The sequence below is a fragment of the Otolemur garnettii genome, unplaced genomic scaffold (genome assembly GCF_000181295.1).
Source record: "Otolemur garnettii isolate 467f Iridium unplaced genomic scaffold, OtoGar3 scaffold00049, whole genome shotgun sequence".
Classification (NCBI taxonomy): Eukaryota; Metazoa; Chordata; class Mammalia; order Primates; family Galagidae; genus Otolemur; species Otolemur garnettii.
The window spans coordinates 7,197,175-7,220,125 of record NW_003852444.1 but is presented as its reverse complement, the minus strand read 5'-3'; the positions used below and the strand labels follow the sequence as shown (position 1 = coordinate 7,220,125).

Here is a 22,951-nt window from a genome sequence, read left to right as displayed (position 1 = left end):
TGTTCTTTCCTGGTCTGGTTGTCCAGAGCAGAAGAGGCCTTACAGGGCAGCCAGCTCACCTGCTCCATGGAGAACCCAAGGCTTAGAGCAAGCGATGGGCCTGAAACAACCCAGCCAGGGAAGACCAGAGGCAGGGCAGGGGCCCAATTCTGTCTGCTGGCTCCAGACCATGGCTTTTGCCATTGCCAAGCCTGTCATCCACGCTTGTGTGACAGTTGCTCAGAGTGATACCCATTGTTCTCTGCCCATTGAGCTTGTAACCTGAAGGAAATGTCTAGTTCCAGAAAACAATAGGCTTTACTTGTGTAAAGAGACCATGCCAACGAGACATACAAGAACTATTTATAGGAAAACACATTCCCTTATATGTCAAACGAGACATAAGAACTATTCATAGGAAAACACATTAGGCTTTACTCATGTAAAAAGACCATGCAAACAAGACATACACGAATTCATGTAAAAAGAACCATGAAAAACTCAAGAACTCATGTAAAGAGACCATGCGAACGAGACATACAAGAACTATTTATAGGAAAACACATTCCCTTATATGTCAAACGAGACATAAGAACTATTCATAGGAAAACACATTAGGCTTTACTCATGTAAAAAGACCATGCAAACAAGACATACAAGAATTCATGTAAAAAGAACCATGTAAAACTCAAGAACTCATGTAAAGAGACCATGCCAATGAGACATACAAGAACTATTTGTAGGAAAACACATTCCCATGTTGACATCTTGTTCTCTCTTGCACTTTCCTCTCCCACCTCTCCCTTCCTTTCATTGCTATCTGCAAGCTGACTGCGTGCTAGGCACAGAGCTGGATGCTTTGCCTACATTATCTCATCCAATCCCCACAGAAAGACCTCTAGATTGTTATTACTATTATCATCCCCATTTCCTGAGGATGAGAACATTGAGGCTTAGTGGTGCTAAACAGTTTGTTCAAGACCATGCAGCTCATATGTAAAGAAGCCACCATGAGAGACTTAACTAGACAGCCCACCTCTCTAGAAGGGCATTCATTACCCGCCTCGCCTCCCTTGTCTGGCTGTGTAACTGTGGGTTAGGAGGAGAGAACACCAGGTCCTCCTTTCCCAATATTTCCCAGGCCACCCTGGATGGATGCAGTTTTCACAGGCTCAATCTACCATACATTTCTGGCTCTGTTAAGAGAAGAGGCAGAGCATCAAATTGCACCCGTGGGGAAAGGAAAGGCCAAGTCATGAACTACTTGTAAGTATTAAGTAGAGGTACGCTGGCTGGTGAAAACACGTTACACGAAATGCACCCAGGAAATGAGGATCAGCATAGCGAGGACGGCAATAGGAGGAAACACTTAGCTGACTTCATTATTTTATGTAGGACTGGACTGACGAATATTTTCACAGCTCTGTCTGGGACAACCCAGGTCTAAGGAGCTGTAACAGATAGCCTGAACAAACAGAAACAAAAACAGAAACCCTGTTCCCGCAGTACCAAAACACGGAGGTTACAGTAACACACCTAGGACTGACCTAAGAACCAACTGGAAAGTTGACAATGCACCTTAATACCTTGCAAGTGATACTCTTGATAAGACAGACGTGTAGAGTAAAACCATAACTAAAGGAAACCAGTCTCCAGCCAGTTCTTTGCAAGAGGAAGCCACCAAAATAAAAGAATAATAATAATAATAATAAGCTTTAGGTGGAATGCAGTGGGGGAAAAATTTTGACTGGCCCTTAGGCTTTCCAGTCAAGTAGAAGACAAACAAATAGCAGACAGCTATCTTTGTGTGAAGGTTATAGTATAATAACTGTCAGTGTCTCAACCTAGCTTCTTGGGTACACTGGGTGTTGATATAAGCCAGTTCATATAATTTCATATACTATGAATTGTAAGCTCAGTAAACTTTTAAAAGTAAACACAATTCAATCCTTTATTTCTTCTGGCATGGACTATCACACAGAGACCAAGAGTCCGGAATTTCTCATTTCCTTTTTAAATGCTGTATTGATTTATCTGTGGAAATGAGATCTATAAAGTTTTCTTTGTGTCCAGATACATCACTGGGTTTGATGACCTCTTCCTACCTGAGCCCTTAAAAGGAAACAGAGCAGTTAGCTCTTTTCCATTCCTAACTTTCTCCTTCTTTCTGTTGTTTTCTTATTTGGCAATATTTTAAAAACCTTAATTCAAATATTCTGTAATCCCCAAGGCACTGCTGTGGGTAAAACTTAGTTAAGAGCATTCCCTCATATTCCTTCACCCCTATGTACAACCAGACTTCGAAAGATAATTAGATAATTATCACCCAATCATTGCAATAAAACCAAAAGAATAAAAAGAATTGTAGGGTTACAACCAATAGTGAGAGTCAGTAAGAGGGATGAGACAGAATAGTGGAGGTAGGACCTATATAAAGTAACCTAGCAAGACTTTGGAAAACTCAGGGGGTTGGGTTTTGCTGTTTTCTTGTTTTGTTTTTAGTCATCAGCAGATTACCCATTTTCCTAGGATTTCTGAAAGAAGACTAACCAACAAAAACGTGCTGTCACTTTTACGCCTTTCCTTTCAAAGCACATAGTCTTTGGGGAGCCCCCGGTGAGACCACTGTAAAAAGGCCATCTTTTCAGTACATTGGTAACTGAATCTCTTTGGAAAGAGACCAGGACTGACCTATCTCCTACAGCAGGGGACAGTATTAATGAGGCTGCAGTGGGATTCAAAGATGTGTACCGAAAGTTCCTGTTTGCCAACACCACATGCTGCAGCAAATTTAATGCTAAGTCTTGTATAGAGAGAATCACTTCTGTGCCAGGGCACAGCACAGAATAGGGCAATGTCTTTATTCATTGAGTTTATATTCAAAGGGCAACATTACTTTTGAGAAAAAAAGAATTGAATACACTAAAAAAAAAAAAAAAGGTAAGTGAATAAGGAAGGAGAAATCATGGGCATCTGAGTTGTTGGGAAAATTCATCACTGTTTGTCCTTAGAATCTATGGAGATGGTTCCAGGACACAGGAATTAATGAGCGCTGAGGAGGGACCTGAATGACGGATGATGAGGTGGTCTGCTGGGGGGACAGAGGGGGCAATAGAAACTGCACAGCTGAGGGGGTGTAAGTGGGTCTGGAGGGCAGCCTGCAAGTGTGTGTGTTGGGGGGTGGGTAGAAATAATTCACAAAGCCAGGTGAGCTAACTCAGGATGAGTAAAATCCTTAGACGTGAGTGCTAAAAAGTTTGAGTCTCATCAGAAAGCCAACAGGGGATACTACAGTAAGAAACTGGACATGGGGGAACAGATATCATTGCAATTGAAGCCCACAGTTGTTTCCACCTGAATAGTCATCCAAGTTTGCTTATCATGGTTTACGAAGAAAGAGCTTTAGAAAATGGAAAAATTTATTACTTTCTTAATCCGTTTTACTCTTCTGGTCATAACAATTGTCTTCCTACTTGTGGTTTTTTCTTAAAGGAATAGCCACCTTTCTATAGTTCTATCTTTAAAAAAAAAAATGAACACTATTGACAGGAAATTAGGTCCATGTTTCCTGGATTTTGAAGTATGGGGCGACGTGATGGGAATCAAGAATATATCTTTGTAGTATTCTTCTGTGTCGAGAAGAACATGAGGCTGAACTGGGATTCTTCTTCTTCTCTGTCTACTCACTCGTATGTAGTATGAAAAAGTCCTCATCTGTAATGATCGAGTCCTGTCCAATACGAAGTCACACAATTACAAGGTTTCCACTCAACAAATAGAATAATGATTGCCTATGACACAGCTCAAATTTCAGCAATGCTATTTAGAGACAGTATAGAGAATTGATTAGGAAAAGGATCTGGATCCAGATTACATAAATTGTCATTCTAGTTCTAACTCTTACTACCTATGCTTGCGGCTTTCAACAAGTTACTTAATAGGTGTGTGTCTTAGTTTGCTCATCTGTAAAATAGGAATAATAGTGGTACATGTAAGATATTTGAGAAATAGATGAGTGAAGTGTTGTAAAAAGTCTTTCAGGTTTTTGAAAAAGAAGAAACCCTTCCCAATTCCGTGTATGAAGCTAGAAATATTATACATGTACCATACAACAAAAAGGAAAGTCAAAGGCTAGTCACGTCATGACCATGGATGTAAACATCTAAACAAAGTCTTAGCAAACCAAATCTGGTCATGTATAAAGGAGAATACACACAACACAATAACCAATCTGAGTTCATCTCATGAACTCTTGGTTTCTATTAAAAAGTCAATTTAAAAAATGGACCACATTAACAGACCAAAAAAAAAAAAAAAACACAAACACATTATCACCTCAAAAGATGAAGGAAAAGGTCTTCAAATAAAAATGAAGGGAAAGACCCTTAAAAACAACATCTGTAAGTACTACCACCCAGCACTTAACTGTGACCTGTGCCATGCACACTGGGAGCAGGAACAGGTAAAGGATGCCGCCATCCCAACATCTACTCTACTGCAACGAAGGTTCAAACCAATGCAGCAAGAACCATAAATAGAGGCCGAGTGTGACAGCTCACTCCTGTAATCCCAGGAGTTTTGGGAAGCCAAGGTGGATGGATTGCCTGAGCTCACAGATTTGAGACCAGCCTGAGCCAGAGTGAGACCTTATCTCTAAAAAGTAGCCAGGCGCTGTGGCGGGTGGCTGTAGTCCCAGCTACTTGGGAGGCCGAGGCAAGAAAATCGCGTGAGCCCTAGTTGGAGGTTGCTGTGAGCTATAACAGCATGGCACTTACTGTACTGAGGGTGACAAAGTGAAACTCTGTCTCCAAAAAAAAAAAAAAAGAAAGAAAGAAAGAACCATAAATATACAAATAAAATATACAAATGTAAAGGATGAAACCAAATTCTCAGTATTTTTGCCTGAGATTGCCTATGCGTGTTGCCAATGTTATCTACCTTGGGGCTTATCCTTTTCAAAATGTCTTTGGCATCCTCTTATTTTAATGTAATCAAATTATTAATGTGTTTCTGTTTTCTCTATGGTTTATGCCTTGGATAAGTTTTAAAAGACAGTTTTAAAACAAATTTTAATCATAACGATATTGTCCCATATTGCCTCCTAGAACTTTTATAGTGCTGTATTTCACATTTAATACCTCGGAACTGATTTTGTAGTTTGGTGAGAGGTAAAGGACCAATTGTATTTGATTATATATATATATACAAGCAGCTGTCTCATCATTTATTCCCTCCATTCACTGTCAAAGCCTGCTTGCTCCCTAGAAATGCCCCTTTGCTGTTTTATTGATCCGCGGATCTGTTCCCATACCCAAACCACACTGTTTCAATTGCTGTAACTTTGGTATAAATTTTGATATCTGATAGAAGACATGCACAGAAATTTGTTTTTCTTCAGAGGTGTATTGATTACATTTAGGCTTTTGCTGTTTTATATAAATTTTAATATCAGTTTACAAACTTTGTGTTGAAAATTCTCATGGAAATTGTCTGAATCTATAAATCAGCATAAAGGAAATTGATAAAAATAACTATAGTATAATAACACAACCGAGATATTGAAAAAAATCTAAAAAGCTCTATTCCTAGCTTTTGAATGAAAAGACTTGTTATCATAAAAATATCAATTATGAAGAAGATTTCCATAGTGACATTGTTCGAAATAGCAAAAAACTAACAAACAAATGAACAAACTCTGTAGTCTACATAAACATTCATCAGTGGACTAGATGTATAAATTGTTGCTTACTCATATAATATAATATTACCTATTATGACATTTTAATGAAGTGAATGGAATACGGTACTCATAAATAAGGATGAATCACAAAAATGTTATTTTTTAACAAAAATTACAGAAAAGTATACAACATTATTCAACTTGCAACAGCTCAAATGAGCAAGAGGATGTATACACACATACATGTGACTGTGTGTAGATAAACATTCATATGTGAGTTACACACATACACAGACAAATTACCAAAAAACCCCCAGTGATGTGATTCCCCAAAAGGCAACAGTAGTTGTTTGTTTCTGAGAGAGAAGGGAGATAATCAGGAAGGCAGACAACAGGCAGCTCCCGGTTCCCTATGAACGCCTTACTCTTGGTGTGGGGGACCCATTATCTGCTTTGCTTATCACCTAAACTGAGCGGGTAAATTTACATATTTTTATAAATGTTACTTAAGCTAAATTATAGAAGTAAATATGACACATTTTTATATTAGAGAGAAACATGAATGAGCCGCCGGGGGGGTGGGGGGAGTAGCTATGGGTGCCTTAAAGAGCTCCAGACCGCACCCCAGTGCATTTCATGGCACAGATGACCGCAAAATGCAGCTGTGTCCAGGCAGGACAGTGGACGCATCTCTGAATACTGCACACTAGTGCCTGTGGTTGTTACAACTTATTTCCAAATAGTTGCTATTGCCATTGTTGCCCACTATGTCACCATTACGACAACAACAAGAAAGCTACCCTAGAACGTGACAGCCATTCTTGCCAACAGGTCCAGGAGGCAGGGTGGAAGAGAGATGCCGGCTTCAGACGCTCTGGGGGAATCAAGCAGATTGTGGGCACTTTCTTTCAAAAGATGCAATGAGTGCCTTTTATCTTGTAAGTGAATGGACATCAGTTGGAAGATGACCTTCCTTGGTATGCTGTCACAGGGAGAAGCCTCAGGAGCAGCATTCCAAGGGGCCTGTACAATAAACAGGCTGAGTTGACAGAAGACAGCAGGAGTGTCAGAGCCAGGGAGGCCGTTGGGCGCAGGAGACAGCTCCGGGAGCAATTTAAATGATGAAGTGATAGGTGCTAAATGTGGAGGCACCGAGGAAACTCAGAGGACAAGGCCATCAATCACTGCCAAGCTTATCTTCTGACAAGGAGTAGGACTCCGGCTTCCAGATGTAGCATTAAAATGTAATGTTTCCACTGGGGTTTAGCATGGCAGGTTTCCCTGAAGCTTCGGTTTCACTCAGTTAACTAATTATGAGAAAATGTGACATTGGTATTTACTTTTTCTACAGGGACAAATCATTCCCAGCAGGAGAGAGAGAAGTTGTTATTTTTGCTCTGTTTTGTTTTGTCATTAAAAAGAAATTACTTACACAATAGTAAATAAAGTCTTGTTAGAGAGGGGGAAAGACACTTTTTCCCTCCATCATTCTATCAGTTCACCTGAATGCAAACCATCATTTCTTTGGTTTTCCAGAGCCGTGTTGGATAAAGGGCAATTGTTTCGGTGTTAGAACTGGGTTTGAAAATCAACTCTCTCATTTACTAGCTCTGTGACCTTAAGCATGTTGTTTAACCACCATGAGCCTCGTTGTCCAGCTGTAAGACTGAGGAGGATACATCTGTTATAGAGAGTTGTTTGTTAAAGATGAAAGGGAATAATGTAGTTGAAGCACTTGAGTACAGGGTGTCTGCATAATAAGCACTCGATGCATTTTAGCCTTCCTTCTTAATGGCCCTGAAATGTTATTATATAAATATAGGAACAATCTACATGTCATTTGGGCCTTCTGTTGCCGATTCTATATCACTGCACATGTAATCGCGAACTGAGCCTTTGCTTTGGCACTACAAGCTGACTTGTGTGTTAAACATTTCATTCCTACTCACCTTGAAATAAAAAGCGAGCTCTAGTGAAAATATAACACTTAATGTTGAAAGAAACATTTCTTCCCCCATCCCCTCTGTTAACTTATCATCAGCAGTACCTGTTGATAAGGGAACATCGCTGGTGAATTCCTGCTTCCTCCACCACTGCCTGGAGGTTAGGTACTTTCAGCATTTCTCACCTCAACTCACAAAATCCCATGAGGTACGCAGAGTAGATACGATTAACCCCACTTTACAGATAATGAAAACAAAACCAAGAACAAGAAAAGACAAATGGCAGAATCTCTGTATTGAAGATCTCTGGGAAAGGGTATCTAGGAATGGAAAATCCTAGGGTTATCAGGCTTGGCACAAATAGATTTTTCTAAGAATTAATTCTGTTTGGGGGATAACCAAAGTGACCACTTATTACAGAGGAAAGCAGGATCCTTCGTGGAAAGCAAACAAAGTGGAAAACCAAGAGGCATGAAGTTTTAGGTTTCAATTTTACCAGCCATTTTCCCAATGTGCCCCAACTTTCCTACCAACAAATTTGAGAAAGGAAAAATGCTACTTTTTATCCCTCTTACACAATAACTACAATGTTATTCCCACCTATAAATGCTACGTGAGATGGGTGAAGTGACATTCAAGAGGTTTTATGCCAGCCTTGGTATATATGAACTCTTAAAAATGTGTAAACATAAGGAAATATATTTTGAGTGCCAGATAGGAAAAATATAGGAATATTTTTCCAAAGACATGTGGGCTGGAAGATGATAAATAATTAGCAAAATTAGATAAAGCAGCATTATATTAAAATTTTGGCATTAATGTATTTGAACTATTTTTGAAAGTTGCAGAATCAAACAAAGAAGCATCGATGTGTATTATTTTTTGAAGACATGGAAATATAAATCCTTCTAATGTGGATAAGTTTTCTGGACCTCGTCATATATGATGGTACTTAAAATAATTAATTCTGAAGTGCTCTTATTACTGAGCAAGTCTTCCTGGCAGTGGTCACCTTTCAGAACTTCAAAGGACCCTGAATTACACTCACTGTATAACCCATGAAGAAGTTCCAATGGACTACAGAATGGCAGTTCAGAAGTCCTTTGTGTTTGTACTTGAATGGGGAAAACATTCTTACAGATAGGAAGGCAAAAGCGACCAAAGTTTATTAATAGGAATTCTAGTTCAAACAAAACCCAAGTAAGTTTCTATTCTATCATTTGAACATGGAAACTCAAGGACCTATAAATAAGCAATCAAAACCCCAGTCATACCAACAACAATCAGCAAAATAGCATATAATAAGGGCTTAACATCAGGTGGCAGATTGCCTAATTCCAGCTTAATAAGCCTAAATATAATTTTCCCTGTGATTTTTCAAAGAAAATGATACAGTTTCATCCAGGATTGAGACAAATTTCATGATGTGGAAGCCAAAAAGGCCTACCTGAAACTCCCTCCCCATTTCCTTAATTAATTTTTTGAATGTTTCCTATTTGATAGAAACTGTCAAAGAACTCACAGACCAGTAGGGAACCAGCCAAGCAGAGCATCGGATTTGTGTGTCAAGCCCTAGAATGTAGAAAAATCTTTAGCACAACAGTAAGTGGGATGAGAACGCTCCACGGAGGATGAGGTGACGTAAGTAGAAACCATCTACAGGCAGAAAGCAGAGCCTCCTGCTAGAGACAATATGGGGATAAAAGCCTAGGGATAAAAATCACAGCAGACATGGCGAGTTCTGGGAATTAGATGCGGCCCCATGGCTGGCGCATAGGTCGCAAGTAAGAGAAGGGGAAGTAGCAAGAGAATCAACGAGAGGTAGAGGCAGGCAAAGATTCCCTCATTTAAGGCTCAGTGGCCCACATTAATACACAACATTGGAAAGCTGGACACAGTTATCAGTCTGCTAAAAGATTTCATCCTACAGACGGGGTATAGATGTTTACTATAGCATAATGTTTGGTGCTAGCTATGTGTATAGTGGACTAGGGCAAGAAAATCTACAGAGTGGATACCAGTTATGAGACAAATTTGATGGTCCATATAAGCCACAAAGGCCCTAAACTAAAGCCCCCACATAGCATATGCGGTGTTTGTAAGACAAAATTATATAGCGTAATTGACCCATAATAGCCACTTAATAAACACTTTTTTTTGAGACACAGTCTCACCCTTGGTAGAGTGTTGTGGCATCATAGCTCAAGGCAACCTCGAACTCTTTTGAGCTCAAGTGATCTGATCTTTCTCAGCCTCCCAGGTAGCTGGGACTACAGGTGCCCACCACAATGCCCAGCTATTTTTAGAGATGGAGGCTCACTCTCTTGCTCAAGCTGATCTTAAACTCCTGAGCTTAGGCAATCCACCCACCTCAGCTTCCCAGAGTGCTAGGATTACAGGTGTGAGCCACTGCACCTGGCCAATAAATACTTTTGAATGACTGATTGAGTGAATAAACTCTAAGGTGGGACAAAATTAGACACTTTATCTTTTGAGGGAAATCACTGTATCTTAAAATGTAAATATCATGCCTCGATGGAACAACAGCTGGTACGACTTACTACAACTCACTTTGTTTCAGAATTAGAACATTCTTTGCAAATGAGTGACCAGGGAATAGTCCCAAGTCTGACATGGAAGGGGACTTTTGGGAATGTTTAATGTTATTCTTATTTAGAGATGAAAATCTGATTCAGAGAAGTCACAAAAAGTTACTGGTGATGGGACAGAAATCAGGCAGAATACATTAAGCTTCTCAATATTTATCAACTGACATGGTTACCATATCTGACAATAATATATCAAATTTAGCTAGGATACTTAAACATCCTTAAGGTTCTTGACATTTCACACTCAAAATCTTAGAGACATTTTCTTAAATAATTCTTTGTTCCGACCAAAAAATGCAAAGACTAGGGCTCAACATTTAATCCTAAATTAGTATAAATAAGACAGATTCTTACCATGATCTTCTGAAGACACTGGTGACCTAAAATGAGATAATAAGCATGATAAACATTTTGTATGTGATAATTACAATAATTATCTAGAATAATTTCATAAAAATTAATTTCCAAAATTCAATTGAATGAAAACTCAACCGAGTATACCATATGCATATAATTAATGTGTTGGCAACACTATATATTCCAATCAACAGTCCCCAGATCTTACCTGGATTGGCTAGGTGCCGTGGGCTACTAAAATGTCAATCTATGTATGATGTCACAGGTCTGCAACAAACTTGTTAAATGTGAATTTATCACACACAGAAAGAGAACTTATAGAAATGTGATATTAAATGAAATCCTATGATGGTGTCTAAGGCCACACCTCCAAAGAAAATGTCAGGGATATAAGCATACACTAGATGGAGTGTCTATAGGTGCAAAGAGATCTACACAGAATAAATTGAGATGGAAGTAATAGAAATGGCACGAAACCTTCTCATGTACTGATTTTTATTTCCATTTTTCATGGATGTTTGAGAGAGCATGACATAGACCCTCTGGAGGCTGGCCTTATGTCTATAAACCTTGGAGAATCAGGATGAGACCAGAAGGAAACTAGTGGGGTCAAACCAAACTTTCATAAACCAATAACTTTTGCGTACCAGTTGAGGGTTCACCTCTAGTTATAACAGTAAGATATCAGATGAAAAATCGTATCAATCATAAAAACCTCTTTTTCTCTCTGTCAACTGAGATAATGTTGGAGGTTCACCTCCAGTTTGAAAGAGTCCAGTTTTGACTCCCAGCTTATTCTTTTCTGGGGAGAACATACTGTATTCAGAATTGAAATTTTGAAGGGAAAGCCATGAAATTATGTCCTTCCTCCAGTAGAGAGGGGTCCCCTTCTCTGCATGCTTGGCCCACTGGAGTCTGTTGCAAGCAGACTACCAAAGATAAATACAGGAGTTTGTCAATAAGACTCCCTAATGTAACTAATAGTTATGAGACATGGCAACAAATGGTGGGGAAGAATCATTCAAAGGATGCACAAGTGATTAAAAAAAAAAGTCTTAGCTATTTTGGTTGCTTGATATTGCTTTATTTTACTGATTAGCAACATTCTTGTTTACTATGTGAGTGAACAGTAAAGTATAAAGATACATCAGTAACAGAGAGAAATCCTTGAACTTCTGTTAGTAACAAAGTGTCAAACCATTTCAACCCCATGAGTCTCTTCAAGGAGACTTTTGGATGGAAACTACAGAGTCCCAATTTTTTTTTTGAAAGAAAATTAGCATCCAGGAGGTGGACATGGAGCACCATGAGTGGAAACCCACCCATCACTAGGTCATCACTGCTTGAAAAACTCCACTTGGCCGCCCTAGGAGGAGCTGATTTATCCGTCTCTTGAAGTCCCTTTACCCACATGCCACATCTTCCCACTAGATGGTAACCCCTTGGAAACTGAGACTATACCTTATTTAGAACAAGTGAACCCTTGATTAAAATAAGTTGAATTAGCCTCAGCACCACCGTACTGGCCTTCAGACCCAGACACATCCCGGAACTCCTCAGAAAGTCATCATGTTACCGTCAAACTGAAGAGTATGGGGTCACCAAATCGGGGGGGTTGATGTGAGAAATAAAGAGGCTTGACACAGAGTCCATGTCGGGGACTGAGGAACTCTGGGAGGAGCCCTCGGGAGCAAACCTCAGGTCCATATTTATTATTATACAACAGGAAGCAGTAGACAAAAGCTGCTTGCCTGACATTAGCACTGATGAGGAGAACGTGGAAAAGTCGGATGGAATGTTTCCAGCTTCGTTTTTGCAGAACTGCAGACCTTGAGCAGTTCCTCTGCCTCTAGCATCAAGAGACTCTAGGAGTCTAGAGAATCTTTACCATAACCATTAGGCCTGGTATTGCCACACCTCACATGCACATTCTCCCTTGGAGGCCGGTTTTCTGACCTGCATGTGCAGAACTCACCTGCCACTCTCGTGATTCTCTGGGTCTCTCAGGAAGAGAGTCATGCTAACTATTAGGGCTCAATTTTCTCTACATCGAACTACTTTCAAGACAAGTTTTTCTGATCCTCTACCAACTTTGAGTCAGGGGCCTGGGGACGAGTCTGAAGCTCTGGACTGGCTATAATTCAGGAGCTCTTGGAGCCAAACAACATCTGACACACCCAGAAACAGAATGTCCATAGCCTGCCTTCTTGATTAGGAAAAATAAAAGGGGGCAGGTGTTGAACCAGAGGTAAAATGGGATAGGAAAGTGAACATAAAGAGAAACAAATATCTGAAATAAGATGAGCTTCCTAAGGCATAAAAACTCAGCACAAGGCAACAACTTCCCTCCTGGGGTTTTCTGATGAGAAGCTAGCAAAAACATGTCTTGAATTGCTCACAATTAATGTCTCACAGAGCTATAGAAACACAGAAAAATTCATGCCAATGGACAACTAAACTCTCAGACAGAGAGTTTGCGAAGCAAGGTCTTTTCTGCCTTTCTGAAAAAGCAAAGCCCTGATATTAAATCTGAAACGTTCCAGATGGCTCTGTTAGAGTCCCAACGGGATGAGTTCTGTTGTATGTCCAGGCAGTAGGGAAGGACTATTGATTTCAGAGTGTTTTGTGAAGATTAGTAATGTTGAGTTTCTGTACTGAATGTCTCCCACATGCTTGCATTTGTGGAATTTTAAGACATATGGAGTATTTCAATCCTCACTCAGTATTTCACCTTTCACGGCAACGAGTCACTACACTGTACTACTGAGACGTGCATATCCTCCATTATTGCTGGGAATGGGCATAAAAAGTTAGCTCAGGAGAGAAGAAATATTCTGAAATCAGCAATATAAGTAGTTTTCTTTTTTAAAAAAAATAAGAGGTTGACTCCCAGGAATAAATCATTTTCCTCAACCTGGTAGATGAGGCATTCAGGAAGGCTCCCTGCTCAGTTTTCCCACCACATCTGAAGGACATGCGGTTTTGACCCAGACTGTTTATTTTTCCTCCAAGGATACTTTATCTTGAAGCTAGCATTTGTCCCCATGATGTAAACTATTGCCAGCATTCAAACATCTCCATGCCTTATAGTTTCTCTCTTCACTCTTTCCCGATCACTACCCCTTTCTTATGGTCTACAGAACACTTATTAATGTTTTTCCTTTGTTCTATGTATTTCCATATTTTTACATTGTTTTTCTTAAATTCAGAAAAGTAAAAAAAAATTCAAGCCTTGTGATTAAAAATATTTGTCCTATTTTATTAATCCTAAATAATTATTATATAGGTTTGAATCTTTTAGTGTATATTGATTTAGTTTATTACTTAAGATTTTATTAAGGACCAGGCCCTGTGCCAAGTGGAGATACACAGACCAATTTCAAGGAATCCATAATAGAGTGAAGAAAATATGTAAAAAAAATCCAATTATGATAAAGTATAAAAAATATATAGAAGTAAAGTAGTAGAGAGAGAGGTGGGATCAATTATATTCCAAAAGAGTGAAATAAGGTTTCAAAACCCAAGAGTCACCAGAACTAGGCTTTGAAGAATAAATAGGAACTTATTAGGTAGTGAAGAAAGAAGGAGAACTTCAGGCAGAAGCAATAGCTGTATGAAAAGGAGCCCAGATGTGAATTTTCACAGTGTGTTATTAGATATATGTGAAACTCAGCATTGCTAAGATGCAAAGGAGCGACAGAGCAAAACACCAGAGGAGTGAGAGGCCGTTGCATACGGGGCCCGTGGGGCTGGTTGGAAGTGCCTGTGAGAGGCCGTTGCATACGGGGCCGTGGGGCTGGTTGGAAGTGCCTGTAATTTACTTTCCCAGCTACCTGGAACAAGCTTGGGAGGCAGAGAAGTCACATATTCTGACTTGTGCTTCTGAATAAGTAGGCTGTGGAGAGTGAACCATAAAAGATCAAGAAGACAAATTAAAAAAGCGGAGGTCAAGTTAAAGACATCACCACAACTCTTACATGTTAATAAAGCAGAAGAAAAATTTCTCTGGTCTTCAATTCATTTTGAAACTCATGGAAAATAACAGGGAGTATGAGGAACAGAAAAGGAAATACCATCATTTACTAAACTAGATATTTATAAACCTAAACCTTCATATATGAAGAAGAACATACACTAAAAATGGGACTAGTTTTCAGAGAAAGAGTTTCAATGCATTCAGATAAAGAGATCTGAGCTATGTCATACAACAAGCACAAAACCTATGGCAGAAAGCCCTCTGCTGTAAGCCAGGGAGTCCTGCTAGTGGGTAGAATCAAACCCTGTTAGAAAGTGCTTCTAAGAAAGGGTTGGACTACAACACACAAAAATTCTAACTTCCCCAGCCTGTCAATTCATTAACCCCCATTATCTACCCCAAACTACAAACTCCAAGAGAAAGTCATCCACTGTAAATATCACAAGTAATAATCAAGAAGGAACCAGCATGATATCTATGCAAAAATATATTTTAAGACAAAACAAAACATAGGCAGGGAACATGATAAAAGATGATAGCATGAAGTAAGTAAAAATTATTTAAAAATCTCCATGAAATTTAGAAATGGAGGAAGGAAGAAGAGAAGGAGATAGAGAATTTTCAAGAATTTTCAATTTTCAAATTCTATAAATTTAAAGAAAAAAATGATGAACAAGAAATAGCTATAAGACAACAGGAGATGAAAAATGCAAAGGTTTGCCCAAAGCCTTTGAACTACCTAAGTTATAGAAAATGTTCATTCTATCCAAAGCAATCTACAGATTCAATATAATTCCTATCAAAGTACCAAAGTCATTCTTCACAGATATAGAAAAAAAATTCTAAAAATTGTATAGAACCACAAAAGACTCTGAATATTGAGAAAACATTCTAGCAAAATGAACAAAGCTGGAGGCACCACACTATCTGACTTCAAAACATACTATAAAGCTATGGTAGTCAAAACTGCATGGCATTGTCATGAAAACAGAGAAATAGACCAAAGGAACAAAATAGGGGCCTAGAAATAAGTCCATGCATCTATAGCCAAGCAATTGTCAATACACATGCCAAAGATATACAACGGAGAAAGAACAGTCTCTTCCATATACAGTGTTGAGAAAAGTAAATGCCCACACGTACAGAAGTAAAATTAGACCCTCACATCACATCCTAAACAAAAATCAACTCAAATCATGTTAAAAACTTAAATGTAAGACCTGAAACTATGAAATTACTAAGAGAAAACTTAGGAAAAACGTACAGGACATTTGTCTGGGCAATGATTCTTTGGAAATGACCTCAAAAGTATGAGCAACAAAAGCAAAGCTAGATATATGGGATCACACCAAACTATGCAGCTTCTACACAGCAAAGGACACAATCACTAGAATGAAAAGACAAGCCTCAGAACCAGAGAAAATATTGGCAAACTATACATCGGATAAGAGGTTAACACTGAAAATATAGAAGGAATTCAACACAATAGAATAATAATAATAAATAACCCATCAAGAGATTAAAAAGACCTGAATAGACATTTATCAAAAGAGACCCACAAATGGAAAATGTGTATATGCAAAAATGTTCAACATCACTAACCATCAGGAAAATGCAAATCAAAACCACAATGAGAAATCACCTTGAACCTGTTAGAACAGCTACTACCAAAAAAGATAAAAGATAACAAGTGTTGTCAAGGATGGGAAGAAAAGGGGGCCCTCACACACTGTTGGTGGGAATGTGAATTAGGGTCGTCATTATGAAAAGCACTATGGAGCTTTCTCAGAAAATTAAAAGTGGAATCACCACATGATCCAGCAATCACCTTATTGAGTATATAGCAAAGGAAATGAAGCCGGCATGTTGAAGAGACACCTGCACTCTCATGTTTACTGCAGCACTCAGCACAAAAGCCAAAATGCAGAATCAATTGAATTGTTCATCAGTGTGTAAAATAGATAAAGAAAGTGTGGTATATACACACCAAAGGAATACTATTCAGTCATTAAAAAAGAGAATCCTGTCATTTGCCGGGGACAAACCTGAAGAACATTATACCAGGCACAGAAAGACAAATACTACATCCAGGCGGCATGTAAAAAGGTTGATCTAATAGAAAGAAGATTATCAGAGGCTGGGGCAGTGGGGACAGACGCTTGAATGCACCAAATTAGAATTAGAATTAGTTCAAGAGATCTATTGTTTAGCATGGTGACTATATTGATGACATAACTTATTATTAAAAATGCTAAGAGAGTAGATGATAAGTGTTCATACCACAAAAAGGATGGCTGTGTGTCAGTTGGATTTAGCTATCCTTACAATGTCTACCATGTTGTATATGATACATACAATAATTTTATCTGTCAATTTAAAGACATTTTTAAAAATTAGGATGCATATAGTTATATATTTATATATATATTTCTCTTCAAATTATTCTTCTATGAGTCTTGATTTGAATATTTGCTGATGCAAGTCTCTTTTCCAATATTCACCCTGCTTAGTAGACTATACCTACTTTTCTCTCCTTTTAAATGAAGACCAAACTTCTCCAATTAGGATACACATGGAAACTTAGAAATAAGAAAAGCTTTGAGAAAACAAAATACTATGCAATTTAACTGGTAAAAAGTAAAATATCACTTTCTTATTGAAACCAGAACGGCCATACTATAGATTCCAAACCAAAAGTTTCTTAGATTTCTAAAGCCACAAACTTTTTTAGGAAAGAAAATTTGTGTTTGAGGCAGTCAGCTTTAGGTAAGTCTCCCAGTCCCCAAAGAAGTGAGTTTGTTCTCTATGGTAGGGGTGTTGCCACGAGAAAGTCTGAATATATAAACTTACTCAACTAAATACAACTAGAGCATCTTGGAATGAATACTTTTATTAGATTAATATATGCAAATTTGAAAAATCTGAGGAAATGAGATATTTGGCACACACTGGGCTAGAGGCTGTAACATTGGACGGCACTCTAAGTAGATTCTTTCATCACTTATAAAGAATCTCTAGGAAACTAAAATATGTTCTTTAAATTACCTGCCATCAGCAAATTTCCCTTCAAAGCCTCTTATCCTTCAAGTAGATCAATTTCAAGGCCCTGGAAAACGTGCCTATTTTCTACCAGTAAATAAGAATACACAGGAGCAAAGGCGTGTTGTGTTTTGCAAGGCAAGTGTCTTTAAAAAGTGTTGTACCTCTTATGATGTTTTATTGTTTGTAGTGGATAAATGTGGAATTGAAATAATGCATATCGTAACTGTTTCTGCCTCTATAATCTAGTGAAAGGCTTCACAGTAGGTTTTGGATACATTCATTTCCTCCGTAACCTCTGTGAAATGTTACCAACTTAAAAGCTTGTCCTGCTATGATATCTTTCTTATTTGGATAATCCTATCCTAACAGGTTTTTTTTTTTAAAACCTCTGTACACTATTTTGTTTTTCTTTTCATCTCATGGCTTTCATTCATTAGCACCCATGCCTTTCTCCCTGGGCCCTTCCTCACAATGCCTCTATCATTTTCTTCCTTGGAGATAGATTATCCACTCTAGACAGAGGACAGACTGGATGACTACTGGAGACCCAGTGACGTGAGTCTTATTTTTGAAGAACATCATCCACAATGAATGTCTGTCCACCTCCTCAGTGTTCCCAACACACACACCTGCTGCTTCCCACTTCTAAACCTTCAGCTGGTGGGTAGTCAGCCAAGGAATGGGGCCACCACGTTGGAGAGCTTGGAATGAACACACAGCACAGGTGTAAAGCAGAGGATGAGTAGACACCAGGACAGAGACTCCTATGCAGATACTCAGCACTGGAAGGTTTTGCTAAGAGAACAGACAGCTAATGGGGTAGAGGGCCTGGGAGATATTCATGCCAATGCACAGCTCTGACGAGCATAGCCAAGATCCTTCATTTCCTGATTACCATCATGGAGTTACAGTAGAAAACAACGGGGCAATGCCAGGGGGATCTAGCGGGTCTGCTACTTCCACACGCTGCTGGGAACACTACAGATAACAGTTCTTATCGAGAGTCCTCACTGGGGAACAAAGTGGCACATTTTCCACCCACAGAAAATGATTCACTCCAGGTGTGCATGTCATTAAATTTCTCTTTGACACCTATCTTTGCTCTTTACCTTCCAGCCTTAGGGATGAGGACCACAGCAAAAAGATTACTTTCTACAAGCATGGGGTGATCAATTATCCTACCCAGGAAAAGAAAGGGAAGCCTCTGGTATGTAGCTGGACCGACTCTGAACAATCTTTCCCTCTGGCTTCTGTCATTTTTCTTTTATCTCGTTTCCCCTCCCCTGACTATGGCCCTGGGAGTTCCCAGGACTTTTCGCATCTATTTCTCTCATGCTTTGGTGGAATCCAATCTTCTCTTGATAAACAGCCTCCTCCCATGTGCTAACCCTCCTGTTCCCATAGTGAACACACCAGAACATTCACATCAGTCAACATCCCCCAGGTTCGACTTTGCTCCCTGCCCTCTGAGCCATTATGCTACCTCTCAGTTAAACTCCCAAGAAGTCCCAAGTGGAAACTGCTTTCATGGCTGGGTGCTCCTCCAGGCACATTTCAGGAGTCAGCATCACTGCGATGGAAACACTATCTTTTTTTTGGTTCTGTTTTACCTTGAAGTGGTGATGCTCCACAGATTCAATTTATTTCCTGAAACTGCTGGTGGACAAGAATCTTCATTTAAACCACGTAAACCAAGGGATTTAACATGTCTTGACAGCATGGCTGTAAATGATTATCTCTGGGCACTAGCTCTGCCCCCTCACAGTCCCCTCAGGGGTGTCCATACACGGCCTCTCTCTGGGAAATGAGTATACCAGGGCTGTGATTTCATTTTTAGGACCTCAGCAACAAATATCGAGACCACACGTCTGAGTGACATCTTTGCCTCCACCACTCCAGCCCCAGAGCATCTCCAGTTAGGTAGAATAGATCCAGAAATCCCTCAGTGCTGAGAATCTCCCCCAACTGTATAATCCTCTCTTTGTTTGCCTTTGTTCCAAGTACAAATATTTCTCTTAAGGGTAACGAACAAAGCACATACAGTAAGGGAGAGCAGGCGAGAATGAGAGTTGCAGAGATGAAAGTTACAGCAACCACACAAAGTGGCATTCAATAAACACAAACACATTCTCTATTCAAGTGGCCACAAGCCCATTCAGGGGATGCCAAACAGCCTCAAAGGTAACATTCACCACCAACCGAGGAGAGGGGTACGGAGAGAACAAGATGGAGGGAAGGAGACAGAGACAAGCATTTGTGTGGCGGGAAGGACATTATGTCCAGAACGGAATAAAAAAGGGCATTTGGTACGTTCTTCATTTAAGGCAAATTTCCACTAATTCCCTTGATTATAATTTCCTAGTCTTGAAGACTCTCCTACCCCCAAATATGTTCTATTGAACTCCATGTGAACTGGGCTTGAAATATCTTGTTTTTATTCTAAATAGATTGCTATATTTAGTTCTGTTTGGCCTTTGGCAAATAGCATTATTGGGGTTAGGGAAATGTGAGTCAAATGCTAGATAATTACAGTCAGGTAGGTAGGAATGAGTTCAAGAGCTATATTGTACAATGCGACTATAGTTAGTGATGTTATATGATATTCTTGAAAAATGCAAAGAGAGTAGATGCTAAGTGTTCTCACCACAAAAGTAGTAACTATGTGAAGTAGCATTTGTTGGTTAGATAGATTTAGCCATTCCACAAGGCAAAGACACAAACATCACGTGGTAAATGTCAAATACATATAATATTATCAGGCAGATAAAAATATATCTTAAATATAAAAAAGTGTTGTTCTACTATTAGAATTTACAATTATGCTTTTTTGTATTTAAAAAATCTTCTGATCCCCTCCTTAATCAGTTTGCTGAAAGGCCCCAAACGTCCTTTGAGTATGAAACTTTACTGCCACCTACTGTTAATTCCTAAGAACTGTAACAAAATGAGGGGTGAGGGGTTTCTTTGAGATCTATGGACAGAAGGAAGGGGCAAAAGGGGACACTGGACGTGGAAAAGAATAAAAGAAAGATACAGAATTAAAGGGTGGCACCTGTGGCTCAACAGGGTAGGGCGCTGGCCCCATATGCCGGAGGTGGCGGGTTCAAACCCAGCCCCGGCCAAAAAAAAAAAAAAAAAAGGTATGGAATTGAAGAAAGTAACCCTTAACACACTTATTCAAAATGAAACTTGAAAATCTGACCATCACATATTTTAAAAGCAGGCAGTTGTGTAGAAATAAAGGATGTGAGGAGAGGAGACACTTTAGAAATCGGTCTTTGTCATCTACTCTCCAGCCCACTTTGTAAGAAGGGAGTAAAGGGATAGAAAAGGCATATTATTCTACAATCCACCCACAGAGAACCAGTAGAGGCCACCGTTGAGAAAAAGCTGCGCTGAGCTGCTGGCTTTACCTAGTGACTCTGGGAGCCCTGGCCAACAGCTCCTGTTGAGACATAATCCATCTGGATTTTGTGAATGTGGAATATTTTTTCTTTTTGAGCATAAGTTGGAATGTAAAGCTCTAGACTGTGAAACCAAATCACATGAGTGCTACGTTGTGTTAGTACGTGGCGCTTATAAGCAAAGCCGTCTCACATATCTCCCGATGCGGGAAGGGCAGCACCCACCTTGTGGTGCCGTGGTAATTGGGGAAGGGCTCAGCTGCAGCTAGTTATTTTTATGAAGTCCAAATAAGGACTTCTAAACCTAGTTTTAGAAAAATGGAAGACAAAAAAAAAAAAAAAAATCAGTGGAGTGGGAAGCTGCATTGGCATTCCTCCTGAAGACAACTGTAACCTCCCCCAGACGCCTTCCTGTCTCCGTCTCCTACCACCCCACCTGCTTCTCAGGAGAGGGGTGTGCCTGACACTGCACCAGGAAACAGTCGAAAATGTGGCTGGCGCTTCCTGACTTTTCTGTGTCTAAAAGAGAGGACAGTTCCTCAATAATGTAATCAGGAGAGGGGCTCTGCGAGAAAAAGAGAAAATGAATGCAGATAAAACAGTCATACCACAAACCAGAAAGCAAAGTGGACTCCACCGGCTATCTGTGAGAATGATCCAGTTCATTCCCTATCTGAATGTTAAACACCACTGTGGGATTATCGCCATTCCAGAAGTTGGAGGAGGTACTTATAACATTTAGCTCCTACTTTCAAGATGATTTTAAGGGAGTTGTGGGGCGAGACCAGCTTCAGAAAACTGTTCAGATCATGTTTGCTGTTTTTCTTATGAATAGTGCAAGATCCACAAAAGTCAGTAATGAGGAATGTGGTCTCCACCTTTCAGACTCCAAAAAAGCAGGGTTCTGTCTTGTAGAGACATCTCTTGCTTTGGTCTCCTCAGAGTTCTGAGTTTAGGGGACCCCAGAGGCACCTTAAAGCTGTCCCTCACTGTCTATAACCCTCTTTTCCACTGTTTCCAGTGGCAATAGGGACATCCCTCACATTCCTGACCCCACCCTGAACACGCTAAGCGGTGATGGTCAATATCCTTCCAACCTGAGATCGCCAGGCAAATATTTTTGGCATGATCAGTCCTTCGTACTTTAGATTTGATTGATGAAATTGTTCCACTAAGGCAGAGATGCTGAGGAAACCAAGAATCTTGGTGAGAGCTTGAGAAAGCAGAAAATGGACTGACAGTGTGTCTTAGAGATGAGTGGCAGGGAGCGGGGGAAGTTGTCAGGAGGTGGCTGAAACCTTAGAACAGACCTTAGGGGCCGAAGTCACTGGACTCTGAAGAGACACGGCAAACAGAGGTGGAAGATGGGACAAGAGACCCAAGAAGTCGACTGTGCTTTCCCTGGCAAGGTGCTGCCTCTGTGTGTCTCTGGGGTCCCAGCCCCTCTCTGTGGAAGTGGGGAGGAGGGAGTGGGGTGGGAGCGAGCTTCAGAAGCACTCAGAGGGAAGGGGGAGATGAGGGAAACCTTTGCAGGGTTAGTCCCAGGACCAGTGGGCAGAAGGGAGGTTTTATATGCAGAAATACTTAGTGTCACAAGTAGACATGCCAAAGTCATATGCAGTAGAAACTTGGCACTCCTCTCTAATCGTCTGAATTAAAAACACATATTTCGCTTCCATCCTCACAGGTACCCTCATTTATAAACTGAAAATCTACAGAAAAGAAAAGGTGCTTGCCACATTCCCTCCTGTTGCCAGAACCTGCTGTGGAAAGGGTGACATGGGAGAGGTCCTGAGGAACCCGGGCTCCACAGGCTCTGGATCTCCAACAACATGACCTGCCAGGTGACTTCACCTCAGAGAACTGTCCCCTTTCAGGAAGGAAGGAAAAGCCATTAGTTGTATCCTCAGAAACCCCCCTGATAGCAGGGACATTTACCCAGCATGCTCTCGGGAGTGATT

At 39.9% G+C, this 22,951-nt stretch overlaps 1 protein-coding gene across 1 annotated transcript in view; it reads right to left on the bottom strand.

Annotated features, from left to right (window-relative positions):
• The window catches only part of DGKI (diacylglycerol kinase iota), a 419,366-nt gene that overhangs the window by 34,289 nt on the left and 362,126 nt on the right, over positions 1-22,951 (bottom strand). The window contains exon 28 of the mRNA XM_023514207.1: positions 10,566-10,591. Within this exon, the coding sequence (XP_023369975.1) occupies positions 10,566-10,591 (26 nt within the window). The remainder of the gene's footprint in view (positions 1-10,565; positions 10,592-22,951) is intronic.